The sequence below is a fragment of the Melanotaenia boesemani genome, chromosome 22 (assembly GCF_017639745.1).
Source record: "Melanotaenia boesemani isolate fMelBoe1 chromosome 22, fMelBoe1.pri, whole genome shotgun sequence".
Classification (NCBI taxonomy): Eukaryota; Metazoa; Chordata; class Actinopteri; order Atheriniformes; family Melanotaeniidae; genus Melanotaenia; species Melanotaenia boesemani.
Window position 1 is genome coordinate 18,150,697 of NC_055703.1, and position 19,958 is coordinate 18,170,654.

General features: G+C 37.6%; 3 protein-coding genes across 5 annotated transcripts; 2 read left to right on the top strand and 1 right to left on the bottom strand.

Moving 5' to 3' along the window:
- The first annotated feature begins 309 nt into the window (after positions 1–309).
- rhag (Rh associated glycoprotein) lies at positions 310–9,917 on the top strand. Its single transcript, XM_041976330.1, has 10 exons — positions 310–579; positions 4,599–4,782; positions 5,205–5,355; positions 5,515–5,662; positions 6,071–6,237; positions 6,331–6,468; positions 7,207–7,328; positions 7,413–7,483; positions 7,578–7,651; positions 7,895–9,917. Exons 1-10 carry the CDS (start codon positions 399–401, stop codon positions 7,967–7,969), a joined length of 1,311 nt encoding a protein of 436 aa, XP_041832264.1. The 5' UTR covers positions 310–398; the 3' UTR covers positions 7,970–9,917.
- A 758-nt stretch (positions 9,918–10,675) lies between these two features.
- si:ch211-22i13.2 (uncharacterized protein LOC553945 homolog) lies at positions 10,676–15,064 on the top strand. The gene is made up of 7 exons (XM_041976484.1): positions 10,676–10,891; positions 11,229–11,301; positions 12,480–12,626; positions 13,131–13,189; positions 13,276–13,365; positions 13,792–13,881; positions 13,962–15,064. Exons 1-7 carry the CDS (start codon positions 10,889–10,891, stop codon positions 14,010–14,012), a joined length of 513 nt encoding a protein of 170 aa, XP_041832418.1. The 5' UTR covers positions 10,676–10,888; the 3' UTR covers positions 14,013–15,064.
- On the bottom strand, positions 15,037–19,958 carry rd3 (retinal degeneration 3, GUCY2D regulator). Of its 3 annotated transcripts, none has more exons than XM_041976480.1 (3): positions 19,602–19,958; positions 18,175–18,488; positions 15,037–15,961 (listed from the first exon to the last, which is right to left on the bottom strand). In XM_041976480.1, exons 2-3 carry the CDS (start codon positions 18,462–18,464, stop codon positions 15,604–15,606), a joined length of 648 nt encoding a protein of 215 aa, XP_041832414.1. In that variant the 5' UTR covers positions 18,465–18,488; positions 19,602–19,958; the 3' UTR covers positions 15,037–15,603. The 3 variants fall into 3 exon arrangements, with proteins under 3 accessions (XP_041832414.1, XP_041832416.1, XP_041832417.1); XM_041976482.1 differs by having other exon boundaries at positions 19,583–19,958; XM_041976483.1 differs by lacking the exon at positions 19,602–19,958 and adding an exon at positions 19,425–19,576.

The window sequence follows — 19,958 nt, forward strand, 5'->3', positions numbered from 1 at the left end:
TTCCATATTTTAAGACATTAAAGGATCTGGCTGAAGTTAAATTTAAAATAACTTTGACAGTGAAAAATGAGAGGAAAGGAGCAATCATTAAGTTTTTCTCTCATGTCCGCCCACTGGCTAAGTGTCATTACATTTGTGTTTTGCTTTGTACCCTCCAACGTCCACAGAGGAAACCCATCCCCTGTGAGCAAAGTGCGTGAAGAGGAGGAGGAGGAGGGGGGGGGGGGTGTTCACCACCAAGGGCTCAGTCTTCCGCCCTGTCATTGGCCACCACAAAACCTGCACCGGTTTAAAACCAGATGCTGCCTTCTTCCCTCCCTTCACACAGCACAACTTCTAAAAAAGAAGCAGATAGACAGGAAAGGACGATTTGAGTGATAACCAGAGTTGGTCTCAGGATGCCTGCGTACTCCACCAACATGAGGCTCAAGTTCCCCATTTTGGCCTTGCTTTTGGAGATTGTTACTATCATCCTATTTGCAGTGTTTACGACCTATGATGATGGGAAAAGTCACCACCACGACAATGACGAGCACCACAATGACACTGGTCCTGAAAAACCTTTGCGCCTCTATCCCAGTAAGTCAACCTGAGGCTTCATGCACAGGATGCTCTGCAGATGGATACCTCAGTATTTGGTCATTAGACAACTTCTGAAGACATTATGGGTTATTAAGTTTTTTCTGTATCTAAGGGTCACAGCATATGTAGAATATATATTCTGTAACATGTTGAATCCTTTTTATTAGTTTAATTAGCTAAATATGAACCTGAAAAAAAGAAAATATCTGTAACTCACACTGGTTTGCTGTCAGATGGTGATTAGTGAAAGATAGTTGAAAAAAAAAAGCAAAACTTTGGTCATTTTAATAAAAGGGAGTGCTCTATGAGTTGAAAAAAGGCCATCCTCTTTCCCAGGGATAAATGCTTTAAGTGTATACAGTAATTTACCAATTACTTTCAAACAGAAATAGAAGAACTTGGAGGTTGTTTTTTAGAGCAGGTCTGCTGAAAGTAATAACAGGAGTCATGGGGTTTCATTCTCTTCTGTCACAAAGTTAAACACATGCAGCTGAGAAGTCAAGAGGATCCTGCAGGGGAAAGTGTCAACTCTCACATAGAGGAGGTCACTTGTGATTTATATTACTGGGTCAAGCAGGAGTAATTTAAAGGCAGTTATATGGTAGCAGGAGCAAAAAAAAAAAAAAAATGCAGCTCTTTGTAGTGCTTATATATTTCAATGTGCTTCTTTGGTACTTTTAGGAAACATTTATTAGGTTTTACTATGAGTTTACTCTTTGGATTTGGAGTTATCTGCATTGAGAAACTGCTGTTTGTCTGTCTGTGTTTGGGTGGGGCAGGTGTGAGCCAAGGAGATTAGCTCAGCCTCTAAACTGTGAATATCTTTAGTGTTAGATAGGATGTTTTAGCCACATTACATTGTGTTGCAGGAAAGTTTTCAACTGGATTTCATCATTTTATTCTCTTTTCCTAAATTAATTATCTTAGGTAAAAGCTACTTCAAAGATTCTCTTTAAAGACAACGTCTATGCTGCTTTAGAGGTTTCCACAAAACTTGGTTAAGAAAAAAATCTTTATAAAAAAGAAAAAGTTTTTCCACAGGTTTCAAAATGTATAAATGTCTAAAGATTAGATGTTAAATATCATTTTTTTCAACTGCATGCAAAAGCTGCTTAGAAATACAAATACAAATAAAAGGAAATAAGAGTCCTAATAAAATGTATGAATGCATGAAAAGGGTTGGTAAAAACCTGCGAGGTTTTTATCATTGTGACGTAATATGCATGGCAGTAATATGTCTGCTCTGACCCGTTACAAGCTTCTAAATTAAACTTGATAAGTTCGCATGCAAAATGGTCACATCAAAAGTAGATGAAAATTCAGTGACTGATCTTATTGTGCTGGTTACATCACTCCTCTACAGAAGCTTCTCAGGATATTCTCTCCTGTCTTAATTCACCCAGTTCTTCAGGAGATAGTGTTTTACCTAACATCTGGGCGTGGTGCCAGTAGCAGTGGCTGTTTTCCAACTTTAACTCTTCAGCATCCTTAAAAATAATGCAAGGAAAGTTAGTCTGATTCATCCGGCTGAGAACAGTAGAAAGGTCAAATGACATTTTCAGGGGAAAAGTTTCACACTTTCCACACTTTCAATGCATCATTGCAAATGTTATGCTCAGTGCTTAAAATACCAGCAGGATGAGGGGAGATGATAAACATTTTTGTCTGATAAAAACAGGGTTTTAAGTCAGTTATTTCCAGTTAAAACTGATCATGGATAACACAATAGGTCACTGTTTAAGTGCACAAAGTGTCCAAGCACATGCAAGGATTTCCCACAATATTCTATGTGCTGACACATTCTTTATGCTGGTTTAGTTTATGAAAATAAGTGTGGATTTGTTTAATCTTCCTTAGTATTCCAAAATGGGTGTTATTTAAAGGGATATTTGAACATTTTGGAAAATCTGACAAAAGTTAAAGGGTTAATTCTGGTTGGTTAACTTAGTCAAGCTCAGACTGTAAAGGCTAAAACAGCTAGATTACGACAACAATAATGGATAGCAATGTTGCTAGTACCACTTTCAGCTGTATTTGATAGCTGATGAGTATATACAGTGGTAGCAAATTATAAAAATCCATTTTGGAGCTTGGATAGATAGATGCCCATTATGGTGGCGGCTGTTGCTCAGGAGGAAGAGCAGTTGCCTGCTGACCTGAAAAATCAATGGTTCGATTCCAGGCTTCTCCTAATTCCATGCCTAAGACACTAAACCCCACGTTGCCTCCTAATGTGTATATCAGGGAATGAATGTGAGTGATACAGCAAAGCACATAGTATATAACCGTACTAGTGCTGTAAGAGTGTGAATGTGACATTAAAGTGCTTTGAGTAGCCAACATGACTTGAAAAGGGTTATATAGGTACAGTTTACCATTATCTTCTCCAGTGTGACTGCTCACATTGGCATTGTGTTATCTTTATCACATTTTTATTGTTGTGGATAAGTCGTAAATCACATCTTAATTTATTGCTGTTGCTAATGTGGACAGCTTTTAAGTAAGTTTAAAGATGCCATGTTGAGTCAATTTCTTGATAGGTTATTCTCTTTAGTGCTGTCTCATTATGGAGACTCAGAACTTGCTACAAGATTTTCTTATCTGTTCACTACACAGACACAACTTACATATTTTTCTTTACCACCTTTATATTCATTGTCCCAGTATGTACTTCTACATAAAGACTTTAACTTTCTGTATGTTGGTTGTGTTAGCTTAGCCAAAAATGCTAATAAAAGAGCTGGAGGGGGAAGGTAATCACAATCGCAAATTAGCATACACAAATTTGCTGGTCATCCTAGTTTTCTATTTCCTTCTGACTCTCAATTAATTTTCTACTACACTCTCACCCACAAATAATTAGGGTTAGCCATTTAAAGGTTAGGTTTTCATTACACCATCCACAGATAGTTAGTTATAAATATCTAGATTATGGCTTTGCAGCTGCGAGGAAATGTTAGCCTATGGGATTTATTACCATCTCACAATTTGCAGACATTGTAGGACCAGTTGATTGGACTTGGTTGGGTGCAATAACTCACTGGAGCTTATATTTGCCTCCCAAACTCAGAGTCAATAGAATTTTCCAGCAACACAAATTAGATGTTATTACAAAGTTTGGAATAGCTTATAGATACTTTTTTATTTATTTTGAACAGCATAAGGCTAGCTGCTTTTAAGCCTTTCTGCTATTTACCTAACATACGGAGAGTGGAAATAAATGTATCAGTTCACTCACAAGAAAGTAAAAAACATATTTCCCATATTATAGAAGCCTTCCTCTACGGCTGCTCCACGGCCGCAATGTCCTGTCCAGACAATAGAGGTTATATACAGTAAATACGCATTAGGAAGTTAGGAAATGAAGTCTATTGTTTTCCTGCTTATTTCCCTTGATGTGTTTTTCCATAAGAAGCTCATTAAATCAAGCGTCAAGTCTTTTAGGAAACAGGTTTCCAACTTCCTGTCATAATAATGACTTTTAGAGGGAGTGCCTATAATTACTGATGGCCTTTAACTTTCTTTGTGTATTCTTGAATGAAATTGAAGTACCATGTGTGGCTAAAGAAACATGGGGTATGATCCAGGTTGTTGTCTATGACTGTGCGCCAGCTCACTCGAAAAGAAAAAAGTCCACCGAATATCCCCTTCCTTTAGACTTTATAATAGTTTAAACTTATTAAGATCATATGCACTTAATAATTTTTTTAAGCCACAAGCCCAACAGGATCATTTGGAAATTTTTTCCCAGAATGCCATTCATAGTGCAATTAAATTAATTTCCCAACCAACAAATCACAAGTAACAATACAGCTCCTGTTCAGGGAGATTATTCTCGTACAGTCCAGTAACTTCTCGATAATTCACTTGAAGTCAAAAGAATAGTCCCACACCCATCAAAGATGTGGTAAATAGTCCATGTCTAATTTACCAAATCTTAATTTTTATTAAAGTGCTTCTTCTGAATATTTCCTAGCCTCGTTTAATAGGACTAATCATTCTTTTCACATCTTCAGTGTTTCAGGATGTCCATGTAATGATTTTCATTGGCTTTGGGTTCCTGATGACGTTCCTCAAGAAATATGGCTTCAGCAGTGTGGGCGTCAACCTCCTCCTGGCTGCCTTCGGCCTGCAGTGGGGCCTCCTCATGCAGGGATTTTGGCACATGGATGATGGCAAGATCAAAATCGACATCTTCAAGTAAATGTCTTAACATGTAGATTTCCAACCTCTCCGATATCCAGAACTGAGAATATTTATCTTGATAAAGAGAAATGCAAAAAGAAAATAAGGATTATCATTTTTTTATTGCACCACTACTTATAGAAAATAGTTTTTGTTTTAGTGGTTTGTTCCAAGCATCTTTGAATTTCTTTGTCTCTTCTCCCTCTTCATTTAATCCAAGATTCGTTCTTTTATCATGAGAACCGAGCTCTGTAGATGCCATAACATCAGTTGATGTGTCATTTGATCTTGTGTGATAGACAGGAATACATAAATCTTTAAAGCAGTAAACCTACCAAGAAGATAATTATTAATGCACTTCTGATCTTTAAATTCTGCAGCTGATAAAGATTATGTGATGTTTTTGTCAATTGAAATGACTTGTTGTCTTCCTGCAGAATGATCAATGCAGACTTTAGCACAGCCACAGTCCTGATCTCCTTTGGTGCTGTTCTGGGTAAAACCAGCCCTGTGCAGCTCCTCGTCATGACGATACTGGAGATCACCATCTTTTCAATCAATGAGCATCTGGTGGCTAATGTTCTGAAAGTGAGTTAATCTCAATTAACGTACACATGAATGAACATGGGGGGGAAAAACACAAGCTCAGTTCCTGATCAAAAATATTCACTGTGAAAATACTTTTGAATTAAACACTGAGGGGCATGACGGTAATGTTGTGTGTCTGTGTCAAATTCTTTCTCACAGGCTAATGATGTTGGAGCGTCGATGATTATCCATGCTTTTGGGGCCTACTTTGGTTTGGCAGTGGCGCGGGTACTTTATCGACCCTCTTTAAGAAACGGACATGAGAACGATGGATCTGTTTATCACTCAGATCTGTTTGCTATGATTGGTAGGTGATAATAACACTCTAACTTGGAGCAAAATTATTTCATAGATTGGTGGATGAGGTCTTATAATCTAACAAATACAATGGTCATGTCTGAGTATTTTACACCTTGTATTTCTGGACCCTGGTAGGCTAAACATTTAGATTTTTATTTTTCCTAATATTCATGGTTCAGAGATGTGACATATTTTGTTAGAATTACAATAAAGACAGAAAACACTAACTCATCTGATATGGTTACAGCAGTTTTTCCCCTCAACAATTTATCCTGGCCTCATGCAAATGAGTGGCTAGTGCCACCTAGTGGATACAGAGAGAAATGCAATGCAGCTTACATCTTGCATGAGTGACGGCAACAGTTTCATCTGCTAAGTAAACGTTACAGTGGATACTAACAAACTTCTTCTACAGGAACCATCTTCCTGTGGATGTTCTGGCCCAGCTTCAACTCGGCCATTGCTGACCCAGGCTATACTCAACTGAGTGCAGTGATCAACACCTACCTCTCTCTGGCTGCCTGTGTGCTCTCTGCCTATGCCATCTCCAGCCTTGTGGAGCACAAAGGAAAACTGGACATGGTCAGGAACATTTTCCCAAATATTTACAACATAAAACTAACCTTAAAACATAGATTTGTTCATGTTATTGTTTTATATCTTTATACTGTTTAGGTGCACATTCAAAATGCCACTTTGGCTGGTGGCGTTGCCGTGGGAACTTGTGCTGACATGAACATCCAGCCATTTGGGGCCATGCTGATTGGATTAGTAGCTGGCACCATCTCTACACTGGGCTTCAAGTACCTCTCTGTGAGTTAAAAGAAAAAAGCAAAAATGAAAACCAAGATATTTGATGATGAAAAACACATTATTTCTTTCTTGATCCAACTCTACATGTGTTAGGGAAAATATAGGCTAAAACCTAAATAAAGTGAGATATGCTAAACTCAAGCAAAAACAAACCAAAAGAAAAAAATTCTCACTCATGCCTACAAAACTATGACAAACTACCAGCCCTATATCATCTAATGAAAGAGAAATTAAGTGCAGTTCATGCTACATCCAATTTGAGTCCATCTTAATTCTTTCACTTATCCTATCTCTCTTCTTTTGCAGTGAAAAGGTTAACTTTTTCTTTTGAGAATCAAGAAGTAGTGGTCTCTTCAGCCATGTTGTTAGGTCCATTCAGGCGGTTATAATGGGAAAGAAATGGTTCACTGGGTCTTTAACATCTGGAGCTTCATCTTTCAATGTGTCACATTATGAAAGAAAATATGCAACATGTGTCTTAACTGACTAAGCAAAAATGATTAACTTAGATGTCAGCTTCTCAAATATGTGTATTTTCTGGTTTTCTTTCACCTTTGATTGTTGGTCAGTTAAAGTTAGACTTCTGAAAATATCACTACTGCTTCTGAAGAGCTATGATTGGCCTTTTTCATAAACGGATCAATTAATGGAGAATGTAAACTCATTTTATTACATAAACTAAAACAGGATTTTATCAGCTAAACTGATTAACAATCCTTTCCCTCCCCTTGTCTGTAGCCCATGCTGGCATCCAGCCTGGGCATCCAAGATACCTGCGGAGTCCACAATCTGCATGGCATGCCCGGCGTCCTGGGTGGGCTGGCTGGTATTGTGTCTGTGGCTTTGGGGAAGAAGGATGGGTAAATATTTGCATATAATAATACATTTATACATATCACAGTATTGTTGCTCTGAAATAATTTTATTCCTCATTTAAATGTCAGCTCTGCAGCCATGCAAGCTGCTGCCTTGGCTTCATCCCTCGGCTTTGCTTTGGTCGGAGGTGCCATTACTGGTGGGTGCAGCTGAAAAATGAATGAAAAAGGTCATATTATTTTTCAAAAAGGGGTGACATCTGAGTGATCAAACAATTAATTTTCTTCTTCAAGGTTTAATAATGAAGTTGCCATTCTGGGGACAGCCTCCAGACCAGAACTGCTTCGATGACTCTATTTACTGGGAGGTAAGAAGTCCCATTTCTCATAAATGTCAACTTCACAAGCAGATCCAGTTGCCTGATGCTTATTTATGTTATTAAGTCAGTTACTTGGCATTATACCAAAAAGATGAAGATTTTATGGAAATGTTTCATTAGTTTTTGTTCAAACTTGTTTTAGTATAGTGGTCAGCAGTTGGTCACTGTTTACACACGGCACTCACATAGTTTATTATGCTACAGACAGATAACATATCATCTGTTTTCCAGGTTCCCGAGGAGGAGGAAGAAAATGAGGGGAGCTTGGCTCCTACAGATCACTCAAAGAACAAAGCAGAAGCATAAAGATCTGCATTTTCTTTCCTCTCAGCCAGAAAAGAAAACGTGAATGCATAGTTGTCAGTTATGTTACTGTGATTTGAAATACACAATATGCAAACACATGGTCAATTTTTTTAAGTATTTTCCTTACAAAGGTATCTACTCACAAGCTGTGTTGCATCATAGTGCAGGTTAAATAAGTAGATAAGAAGAGCACTGAAAGATTTATACATAAAGATTAATTCATCCAATTTACATTTCAGGGATTTGATAAATAATGATTTACAAAATTTCCATATTTTCATTCAATACTTTCACTGCTGAAACACAGCTTCTTTTATAAGCTTTACTTTGTCATTTTATATTATTGAAAAAAGCAAACAAGCATGTTATAAGATATCAGTGTGTGTTTTTCTTCATAAATTTCCTCACACCTGGCATATCCATGTCTGCTCCGAGCGGATGTAAACTGGGCTTTGATCTGTTGCTTTGCATTACCTCACTGGAGCCCAGTCCTCGTGTGAGGAGTCAGAGACTGACTGTGTGGAAAAGCAGCAATGTGGCTCTGATGTGGGCAGGGATGGTTGCTTAATGCTCCTGTAACTAATTAAACTTTGTGTGATTTCAAGCATTTTCTATCTTTTTAAGAACACTTGTACAATTTAACTTGAGCTTGATTACCACTGGGCAAGTTGGTTTTTGGTTTTTGGTTTTTTTTTTTGTTTGTTTTGTTTTGTTTTTTCTTTTTACAGCAGATGTATTCTTTTGTGTACATACAGTATAGTTCTTATATGGATCGACATGGTCAGTTTTGTCAAACCAAATGGTAGTGAACTTTTTCTTTTTTTCAGATACCGTGCCAAGAATTAACCTTTTAAAACCCAAACAACTAAAATGGGGAGAAAAATCACATTTTTAATCTGAAGCCTTTATTTGGCCTTTAACAAAGTGTAAAAAAGTCGTAAACAATAATATTTTTTTATACCATTTATTATCATATATGTTGAAATTATTGTAGTGCAAAAGGTATCCACCAGGGGGCAGAAGACAAGTATCAGATAGTGTTCAACAAGTCTGGGCGATATTGCAAATCATGGTATCGATCAGATACCAAGTCAGTCCAGGAAAAGTATTTAAGATACCAATGATTACTAAAACAAAACAGTACAAATATTTTTGTCAAATAAAACATATTTTATTAACAAACTGAATGGCAGTGCTGAAATTTAAATTTAAGCTTTTGTTGTTTCTAAAAATATAAAATAACATCAATAAAATAATACAATAAATCTGTTATTCCCTTTATCATGCACAATTGTTTGAGAAAAAGTCATCAGTGCAAATTAACAAAATAAAACCAAAACCTACTATCGGTTGGTTCTCATTCACCTTTGACGTTTTGCCCCCAAAAAGCTCTCTGCAAGACAAATATCAATCTCATCACGCTGGTAGCAAACAATACTAATACTAGCCTTGGTATTGATACTACCAATATTTAAATCAATATGCCCCGCCCTAAGAAAATGTCTCAAAAACTGATACAAACAGCATTAAAGGGTTAAATAAACAAGACCTGTTTGACCATTTTTTACATTTATTACATGCATTAGCTAGACTTTTTTGTATCTCTTTTCTTTGTTACATCCTGTTTCCGTTTGAATTCAAACCATTTTGGATGCAAAAAGCTCATGTGTATGTCATAGGATAGATCTAACTTTGTCCACATGTTGTTTTAAGCATCACAGCACTGAAGTGCTGGAAGACATGTTTTTAATATGTTTAATATTGAAACAGCACTGAGAACTCGATGAAACTGACTACAAATAGACACAAAGATATTCAGGTTTTTACTAATGATTTATATGCTCAGAACACTGAAGTGCATCAAGAGTTGTGTTTTTATACAGTGGGCATGTGCTCCTATTTGTATAATATACTAATACTGTCATAATAAATATGTTTTTGTACAATACTGCAGCCTATGTGTTTGTGTGTGTGTGTGTGTGTGTGTGTGTGTGTGTGTGTGTGTGTGTGTGTGTGTGTGTGTGTGTGTGTGTGTGTGTGTGTGTGTGTGTGTTTTGTTTTGTTTTTTCACTGGATTGAACCTTGCTGTAGTTTTGTTGGAAATAAACTGGTAAAAAGGGCATGTGGTTGAGTGGGCCAACTACAGGATGTTGGCCATCACAGTATGGCAGTAGGGTATGAGTTCAAGACTGACCCTTTATTTTATGCAATTTCCAACTCTCTGTCTGATCTCCTGTTGTGAATAAAAGTACTGATGATAAAGAAAATGATATAACGTATGAAAGCTAGATTCGGTTGATGGTTTAACATTGTCCTACTGACAAAGTTTGTTGACATCTTAAGTTTGGAGGAACAAAATTATTAATTCATTCATTCATTAATTTTCTGAACCACTTAGTCCATTAAGGGTCGCGAGTAAGCTGGAGCCTATCCCAACATTAACAGGTAAGAGGCAGGGTACACCCTGGACAGGTCATCAGTCCATTGCAGGGCCAACACATAGGGGACAAACAACCATTCACACACACACTCACTCCTAGGGAGAATTTGAGTAATTTCTCAATTAGTATCAGCCCTTTGCTGAATAGCTCTTGCAACACCATCATGAGGTCCAAATAACTAGATAAACTTAAACAAATTTGTTTTAAAAAGTTCTATATATCATCTATAGTCGGCAGAAGTACTGGTGTTTTAGTTTATTCGCCACTAGGGGCGCTGTGTTGGTTATCGGGCTCTCCCGCCCGTGTTTTCAAAGTGAGGCAGCCGTAATGCATCATGGGATCCAAAATGTCTCCATAGATTGCTAGCTAGTGCTTACTTATCGGACAAAACAGCGAATAAATAAACAATTTAGACATTTTTTTCAGTGGTCTTGGTGTCAGTAAATATATAGTTTACTAACTGTATTTTGTTTTCAAAATGGTGAGTACAGAAGCTATTCTCTTCTTTCACCGGCACTGGTAGTTTATCTTTTAGCTTTAGCGCTTTAGCTTAAGCTTGGTCAAAGCATCGACTAAAACGATAAGCACCACTTAAATGGCAATTAACCAATCTCACTAGACTACAAGTCTTTTTACGAATCGTCGGTCGTATATCTTTGGATATAAGTTTTAAATCCTTACCTGGAGGGGGAGTTTTCGTTTGTAACTGTATATACTAATGTTATGTCAAGTATTAAACGTCAGGTGTGAAAGAAAATCAGTTTCTCGTTTAATCGAGACGCAGTCACACACAAACAGTAAATATTTTTCTGTTTTAGTCAACAAAAGCGGAATGCAGAGTGTCCAGTTCCACATCCAGAGCAGACGAAAGGAGGAGATCAACGAGCAGAGGCAAGAATTTACTTGTCACTTTCATTTCTAACTTTAAAATGCTCAGGTTTAAGCTGGAGCTTCAGGCGAAGTTGATTTCTGAGCAAACTTTTTGATACATTAAAATTTACAAAATATAGCTATCTTTTCTTCTAGCCCTACATCCTATGTGTGTATTATGTTCCTTTAAACACATTTCTTTAAAACAGATTGATATTGGATGATGGGGAAACTGGCTAATGCGTAGCTTTGCTTATGCATGAAATTCAGTTAACACCCGAAAGTCTTTGCAAACAATTGCTAGAGGTGCATCAGTCATTTGAGGATTACTTACTAACTGGATGTAAAAAAGAAAGAAAAAAAACTACTACCTTACCCTTTGATGATTAATTAGATCAATATTTGACTGAATTAAGAACTGTTGTGTAGTGATGTCAGTATGGTAAGGCATTAATCAGAGTTGTTTATCAATTAGGATTTTTTTTTAAAAAATGGTAGTGTTTTGGGACAAGCCCAATACTTTGTCATGTAAACTGTTGTGGTGAGGGGTAAAGTTACTGAGGATACAGAAAGAACATTGCCAGTACACTTAGAGATATCACTGCAAACAACAGAAAAAATGGAGATGTTTGAAAATTTTAATCAGTGTCAATAGTAGGCTTGTTTTGCGAAAAGATGACAGACCCCATTATTGGAGAAGTAGGCTATATGAATTTTTAACCAGTGTCTGCTCAAGCATCTCTTACAATGTATTCTAAATACAGTAGTATCTATCTATCTATCTATCTATCTATCTATCTATCTATCTAGTTATATATAGTTGTCTGCAACAGCTTTGTAATTTCATGAATTATATTCCGTAATATAAGCTACGATCCACTTTCTACTGCTTATCCAGGGTCGGGTCAAGGTGGCAGCTGCCAGCAGGGAAGCCCAGACTTTCCTCTGCCCAGACACGCTCGCCAGCTCATCTGGGGGGACAAGGTTCTATATTGTATTGTGGGGAAAAAAACTCAGTTCCACATTTTCTCAGTTGGGATAAAATACTGCTTGTACTTTTTTGAAAATCTGTATGAAGCATTTTGAAATCCTGCTTAATATGGGTTTAATGTGTTTTTCAGGTTTACACTTAAACATGGAGGAAACAAATTGAGGTGAAGATTCATTAAAAACAGTTGTTTTTTTTTTTTTTGCCTTAGGACGAGAAAAAAGGATACGAAAAAGAAGCCGTAGTAGATCTTCCTCATCGTCCAGCTCTTCATCTTCATCCTCATCGTCCTCCTCTTCCTCATCTTCAAGTTCATCACACTCGTCCAGCAGCAGTCGAAGTAGCTCTAGTAGTAGTGGTAAGTGTATATTGAAGTCTGATACACATACAAGGCCATATTCAGACTGCCAACATAAATATATGTTTTGGTCCATCATCAATGTGAAGCTAAAATATGTTAAACCACGTTGTGGGGAAATGCAGATGGCACAGGTGTGTCATTGTGCAGAGGCTTTGGTTGCTTCAAATGAAAACAGGTTGCTGTGGAAACCACAGAAAACAACAGTTCAAGAATAAACACTGTTTATCAATGGACTGTTGGCACTTTTTAAAGCTCGGTTGAAACAAATGTTGTATAGTGCAACTTTAATCAGGTTCTTACTGATGCTTGTGTTATTACCTAAGCAACCCATACAGAGAGGGTGGTGATGCATATGCTCTCAAATTTAGTCATGTAGACAGTCTTTCCTGAACTCATGTCCTTGAAAAGTCAGGATCTTTGTAAACTTTGCAGCCTTAAAATTTGATGCCTGATGATTTTTTTTTTCTCAGTTTTCAGTGTGTTGTTTTCTGCTGTTTTCAGACTCTCGCAGTAAATCCAGAAAACAGTCCAAGAGAAGGAAAAAGGAGAAACACAAAAAAGTAACTTAAACATATTTCTTTCACTGACACCTTTTTGTTTTCTCCCATAGAAAATGTTGTTTTTCTTTCTTTGTGTTCTGAACCAGAAAGGGAAAAAAGAGAAGAAACACAAGCGTAAAAAAGAGAAGAAAGGAAAAGGAGAAGAGGATAACTCAGGGCCTGTTCAGATCTCCAAGGTAGTAAAACATTTACTAACAGCCCATTCTTATTAAAAACAATTCTTACATCGTCTCCCATGTTGCTGTCTTTCAAACCACTGTATATCATATACTGTAAAATGTGAATTTTTCCTGAGAGTTCAGTAACAGTGTGTTTAGTCAATATTTTTTTAACATTTCTTTCCAACATCAACATGCCAAAGATTTGATAACTTAAGAATAAAATATGTTAATCCTCATTCTCTGAATAAAAAAATATATACAAATGGTGATGTTCTGGTAACATTCAGTCAGTCCAAAAAAATTCTTGTTTTTTGGCATTTGTAGCTCTATAATTTTGTTTTTCTGCCTTACTCGTTACTCTCGTTACATACAGATTATACCAGTCAGCATGGTTTTAATTTAAAAGTTAAGGATGTTTAAACTGACTTGTTCCTTTTTCAGTACTTGAAGGACAGGAAAAAAGGCAAGTACAGCATGATATCAGGGAAGAAGATAAAGATGAAAGTAAAGAAGTCTAAAAAAGACAAGCAGGTAATCTTATTTTTCTTTAAGCAAACAGGTGTGTGTTGTGTAACAGATTATATGTTGGCTCATGTCTTGTTTTATTGCAGCGGGATAAAAATCGAGCAGAACTTCTGGAGTTCTTGAACTCTACCCTGTGATGCCGCCGTGGATGCCAGTCCAGTTATTTGGGCACCAATATGTCAGCAGAACTCAGGAAATGACTCTTCATTTTCCAGAAGAAGACAGTTGAAGAGTTTTCTACAAGCCAGCTGAGGATTTGGCTTCGCCACAGAGGGGCAGCAGCGAGTTGGATGGCGTGAAGCAGATGTTATCTCTGCCAGGAAATTAAGATGCTACATTTTCACCTTGTTGCTGTGCAGGCGATTCATTCTTCAGTTTAATCTGACAGCTTTTGTTATGTAAGAAGTTAATTTGTGATCCACGGAAATGAGAATCTGTGACCTCTGAACTTTTAACTCTGCTTGAAATAACACATCATCTCTTTAGAAAAGACTCACGACACAGTTAAAAAATATTGGAATTGTTCAAAATGAATGCAGCAGAGTCAGAGATGCTGTTTATACATTTGTCTTCCTGTTTGTACATCATTTCCCACAATGCAAATCAATTAGTCTGAGTTTTATTTGTGCCGTGATTATTGAGGTAACTGTTGATTCAAGCCTCAAGTAAAAGGGCAGAGTGGATTACTTTCACTATTTTTACTTCTGTGAGAAAAGAAAGGAGTGCTGCTTAGGACCTCAGCAAACCTCTTTAATGTTTTAGATACTTAAAAAAAAATATATTGGCTGTGTCACTTAGTCATGTGAACGCTACAACACTTAAGACTGGCCACACACTTGTTTAAGAAAACTTACCATTAGGTTTTCACATTAACTTCTAGTTGTGGGACCCACAATGTTCTCAGTGTGTGCTTAATCCATAGTTTCAACATGTACATTTTGTTTCATATGAGACTGTAGCTTTTATTACTGTATGTCTTGCTCTCCGTATTATTTTTCAGGCGTTTTGTCCTTCAGTGTCATTCTGCTGCCTTGAAATGTAAAATACAATCACTGTTTTTTCTTCTTGTATCAAAGCTGTTGAAAGCTTAATGTGGATGGTGGTGCAGAGCTGTGGTGTACTGTTCAGTTGTGCAGTTTGACAAAATGGACAAAAACAATGGCAATTAAAGAAAGATTTTACTTCTAAATGTTTGACTCAAAAGAATCTGCAGTTTATTTATTGACATCTTTGTGTAAATTGAAAAGTGCAGGAGTAAAGCATTCAGTTGGCTGACCTTGATGAATCATGCTGCAGAGTCGTCATTGTGGTGACTCACCATCTTCATTTAAGACCATTGAATGCACAGAAATCTCAACATTTTGTCATAAACTAGCCTTCACATCACAGGCTTGTAATGGCTTGTAATCTATTTCTTTTTTCCAAATAGTTTCCCTTTTTCTTAAAAAATTAAATTGCATGACTAACCCTATCTGGTTACAGGAAGTAGCCCTGACTGCTTAGATGCTAATTAAACAACTCCAAAATAATCATCTCAGGCAAAACTTCTTAAGTCAAGAGAAACACCTCACATTACCTCTTCAAGTGAAAGGGTAAAACAGGGTTAAATGCTGAATGGTACTAATTTGTAAATCTCCCTTGGCTAGACGTGAACATACAGTACAGCAGTCTTGGAGACTAATTAGCCCCATTTAAACAAGTAACCATCTTTCATGTGATCGCCCCACTTCAGACGACTTTACTGCTGCTGCTTCCTTTATATCTAAAGTCAGGCATGCTCCACACCCTCTGCGACATCTCCTCTCTTTCCATCCCTCTCTCCACATCCTCTGACACAGTTTTAAGGTCGCTCATCCCAGTCCCGTCAGCCACGGGGGAGGTGAGGCCCACTGTGCTTCCAAATGGGTTGATCTTGATCCGGGACCGGAAGTTCATACTCATGGAGCGTCTGTTGTTCCACTGGCGAGCCAGCCGCTGCGCCTCCTGTTCTTCCTTGTGGTTGTCCAAAGCCTCTAGGAGGACGGAGCGGAAAAGGCCAGACACCTCATGCACCTCGGGCTCGTTAGCCTGCATGGTGTCCCTAAACCTGCACAAAGCAAGAAAGTTGTAAAATATGTTTAAATCAAAGATAAAAAAAACAGGAATACTTTTTAAAAAAAATGTTTTTATGCCAAAATTGTGATCTTTCAGTTGCATCTTTACACATCCATATGGTGTAAATATGAATTTTCATTTAGTCATGTTTCTGGCTGCTTGATGAGCAACATTTTCTTTATTAGAAACAAGTGAAAAGTGAAATACACCTCACATCTTATGTCATATCATACATTGTTGATTTGGTAGAGGTAATGCTGTTGCTTTTTTCTCTGGAGCGGCTCTTCAACACAAATTGCAGCTACTCTAAAGCAACCAGCAGCACTTTAAAGGCAGGAATGAGTTCACATACTGTTTACTAAACACATGGAACAACAGTAAGTAGTAACTTAATATCGCACATAAATATAATGAAGCACGATTCCTCCCGCAAAGGACATTATTCTTACTGAAAACATATTTCTAAACCAGGATTCTTTGCACAAGAACATCAACAAGGTAAATGTTAGTGTGCAAACAATCCAGGATCACCGTCATCAGCACCCCCACCTGCACGAACACCACAATCCTGCCAAGCTCCCAATTAATGTTCATCTGAACAAGCTCTGCTTTGCCATGATGAGCCTCTAAGTAAACCTTTCCCAGAAACCTGTTTCCAGTACGCGCCTCCTGTGAAGTGATATTTGGCCTTTTATTTAGGCTGCAGCGACTTTTGCACGGTCAGAATAAAAAATAAAAGCGAAGTCTTTATTACTGCAACTGTTGCTTGTAGGCTGCCTGAAATTTTCCTTAAATATTCAAACTCAGTTCTGTTTTTCTTTGTCTAAGAAGTCAGTTTATGAAAACTGTGATTATCCAAAGTACAAGAAGATGAAAAGACTTGAATTTATCTTTCTTATGTTATAAAACCTGAAGCACAACCAAGCTGACAACTGAGGTCTCCACCAACATGCAGAAAATGAACATTTTAATGAGATGCTCCAGTTAATGACTGTGACCTCCACTTTGGGTTAAGCCCCTTCTTGCTCACTTACATTGATGCAGCCAAACTGCTAATAAGACAGTGGAGACCTCAGCAGCTTTCTAAGAACAGGTGCTAAGACAGGCTCAGAGGAACTCTGCTGCTGCAGATTAAAGGATGGAGACATGTGTTGGATAAAAGAGAATTGGGCCAGCAGACCAGTTTCCTTTAGGAAACCTCTCCTTGTCTGTGGTGGTGATGATGCGTAAAGTTCCAATGAAACAACTAGCAAATATATCTGCTTCTGCATGTATAAAGCCCAGTTTGCACGGACTATTTTTCCAGATCAGCTCAGCTAAAATTCACATTTCATAAGAAGCAAAATCAGTATGCTTAATAAGAGCATGGTCTTTGTTAGGACAGCTGATGGTGTCATTATGAATGGGCTGATGAGCTGTGGTTAACTCAAACTGAAATCAATCAATCAATCTTTTTTTGTCACCAATGGGAAGATTGTTATGGATCAGCAATGTGTGTATAGTTATTTTTCTAAGCTTGCAATTTCTGTTTTTTTTCTAATATAAAAAAAATTAATTATAGCCCTAGCAGTGTAGTAAAACATTAGAATAGAAATAAATAAATAAAACTTGGTCCTGTTAGTTAATTAGCCTCTTGCTAACATAATTAGGAAAACCCCATTTAGCTCATGTCTTGTAGCTGTCTTATATCCAGCAATTTATTTTGATTCTGGGACTACATATAGCTTTGCATGCTGTCTGGTTAAAAATATACACTATATTTTCTCTGATTGGCTTATACTTTTCTTTTTTTATTTTTATTTGGTAAAATAGAACTGGTAAATGACCTAGATGACCACTAATATTAGGAGGCGCTATTTTGGACTATAATCACAGACCACTGTGTACTTGAAAGCATTTTTTAGGTACTAGTTGCCTTAATTGGAAAGTTTCTTGCTATGAAATGGGTGGACAGAGAGGAAAATGCAATGAGCCTGAGTCAGAATTCGAACTTCGGCTGCTTGCTTCGAGGAATTGTAAAGTGGGTGCTTGTTCTAACAGAAATTCAAACACTCAGCATTCAGACTTCTCCGCTAATTCTGATGTCTAAAGTCTACTATCAAAGGAGCGGTTGAATAGTGTTAATGCAGTAATGTCAAAGTACTGTACTGAACTTAAAACCATATCACTTTTGTCCATTTCAGTGTCTTCTCTGTGTCATCTTACTTGAGTATGACCACCCCGCAGCAGGATGGCGGCACCTTGGAGCAGAGGTCCTCCAACATGAGCCTCTCACCGGTGCTGAGGCTGAAGGAGGAGCGTGGCATGCTGGCCAGCCAGCTGTAGTCCACTCCTGTCTTCAGGCGTCTATATTCATTCTCCCTCTCTCTGTGCTGCCTCTCTGCTTCCTTAAGCTGCCAGCTTAACTCCAGCATGAGGGTATCAGTGACCACGTCGGCCGGGTCCCTGCGAGGGCTCCGGTAATACTGCTCATTCCAACCAAACCAGGAGGCCATGGCCTTGTCCTCCTTTACCTTTCACTGATGAAGGAGAGACAAAAAATGTAAAAATGTTTGCCCAAATTGACTTATTTCTGAACATAAAAGGAAAATACAGAATATCACAATTAATGTGTTTTTTATGATGAGACACTTTCAGAAAAGGTTTTTGCACTCTCTGTAAAACTTTCTCTCTCGGCAAACCAAGATCAATGCAGATTATTCAAGCAGCATGATGTATCTAACATTGTTTTAATTATTGTCTTCTGTCTACAAGAGAGTCTGAATAGCCACAGTCAGGTTAATATTTTATGCTTTGTTTCTTTCAGCCACAGAGAAAAAGTACACTCTACATTTTTAGATACATATCCACTCACACAGCTGCATTAATAAGGCCTTTCAAGAGTGGATCTTTTGTTAGCATGGCTTTTTCTGATGAAAGTATTAAAACAACATGTCGGCTGCTCATTGATGTATTATGATTAAAATCAGAGATTTAATTAGGTCTCAAATTAACAATGCTTTGCCGATGTAAAGGTTTACAGCTCCTGTTTGAATTTAGTAGAAATAAAGTGATTTAGAGCTGCAATTACTGTTGGTTCATATTAACTGGAAGGTTTTTATTTGTTTACTGCAGGAAACATTGGTGAAATCCAAGGACAGTTTCTACCCTTCTGCTATACTGACTAGTAACAGAAAATAATGGTTTTGTTCTAAGCTTCAAAACAAGTGAGACACCCTTTGAGAGCAGTCCAGGACTATGGAATGACTACCCATCCAAATTTATCAAAAATTAAATTAAATTAGCCATGAATTAAACTAAATGAGTATTTTTTTTCTAAGCAAAACTGTAGAAACATTTTTGCTTGAGAAATAACTCAAGAAAACCATTGTTTAGCAGTTCTATACAGATTTTCTGTAAATGTAATAATTTTATTTTAACCGGTTACTGTAGCGCTACATTTAAACAGGTCTTACTGATTGCAGTTTTAACTTTCTGTTTGCACAACGCTCCTTTTTGTCAGTGACATCACTTTCCAGTCTGCTGGTTACGTCCGACACAAGATCATCCTTCATCTTCTGACATTAATTTAAACCAGTTTTTGCTGTTTACCCCAAACCAGAAATGAGAGCACCTCTTCCTTTTCTTCTCACCTCTTCTTCTTCTTGTTCTTCTTCTTTTCTCAGATGTGTTGGGCTTCACAAGAAACACAACTGCAGCAGAACAAAATCACAAAAGTCCTCAGAAAGCTCAGCGGAAAGCTGGTTGGATCCTGAAAACACAAGAACAGCTGAAAGAAAAGTGAAGATGGAATAAAACTGTCCTTCCTCTTCTCTCCCGTCCTCTTACTGTACTATCTCCACCTCTCTGTGTGTCTCTCCTCCTCCTCCTCCTCCTCCTCCTCCTCCCAGGAGCCTCTGTGACCTGCCTTTACTTGTTGTGGGAGGCTGAGGGCGCCATCTCTGAGGGGAGCCATTGGATCACGGCCCCTGATGAAGTGCTTATGTAGC

Coding starts and splice junctions, on each gene's coding strand:
- si:ch211-22i13.2 (XM_041976484.1), top strand. Junction 13,190..13,275: donor AAAAGGAGAAACACAAAAAA/GTAACTTAAACA, acceptor GTTCTGAACCAG/AAAGGGAAAAAAGAGAAGAA. Junction 13,366..13,791: donor GGCCTGTTCAGATCTCCAAG/GTAGTAAAACAT, acceptor TTCCTTTTTCAG/TACTTGAAGGACAGGAAAAA.
- rhag (XM_041976330.1), top strand. CDS start 399: ATGCCTGCGTACTCCACCAACATGAGGCTCAAGTTCCCCATTTTGGCC. Junction 580..4,598: donor ACCTTTGCGCCTCTATCCCA/GTAAGTCAACCT, acceptor TCACATCTTCAG/TGTTTCAGGATGTCCATGTA. Junction 7,484..7,577: donor GGTCGGAGGTGCCATTACTG/GTGGGTGCAGCT, acceptor TTCTTCTTCAAG/GTTTAATAATGAAGTTGCCA.
- rd3 (XM_041976480.1), bottom strand. CDS start 18,464: ATGGCCTCCTGGTTTGGTTGGAATGAGCAGTATTACCGGAGCCCTCGC. Junction 15,962..18,174: donor TGCGGGGTGGTCATACTCAA/GTAAGATGACAC, acceptor TGCTTTGTGCAG/GTTTAGGGACACCATGCAGG.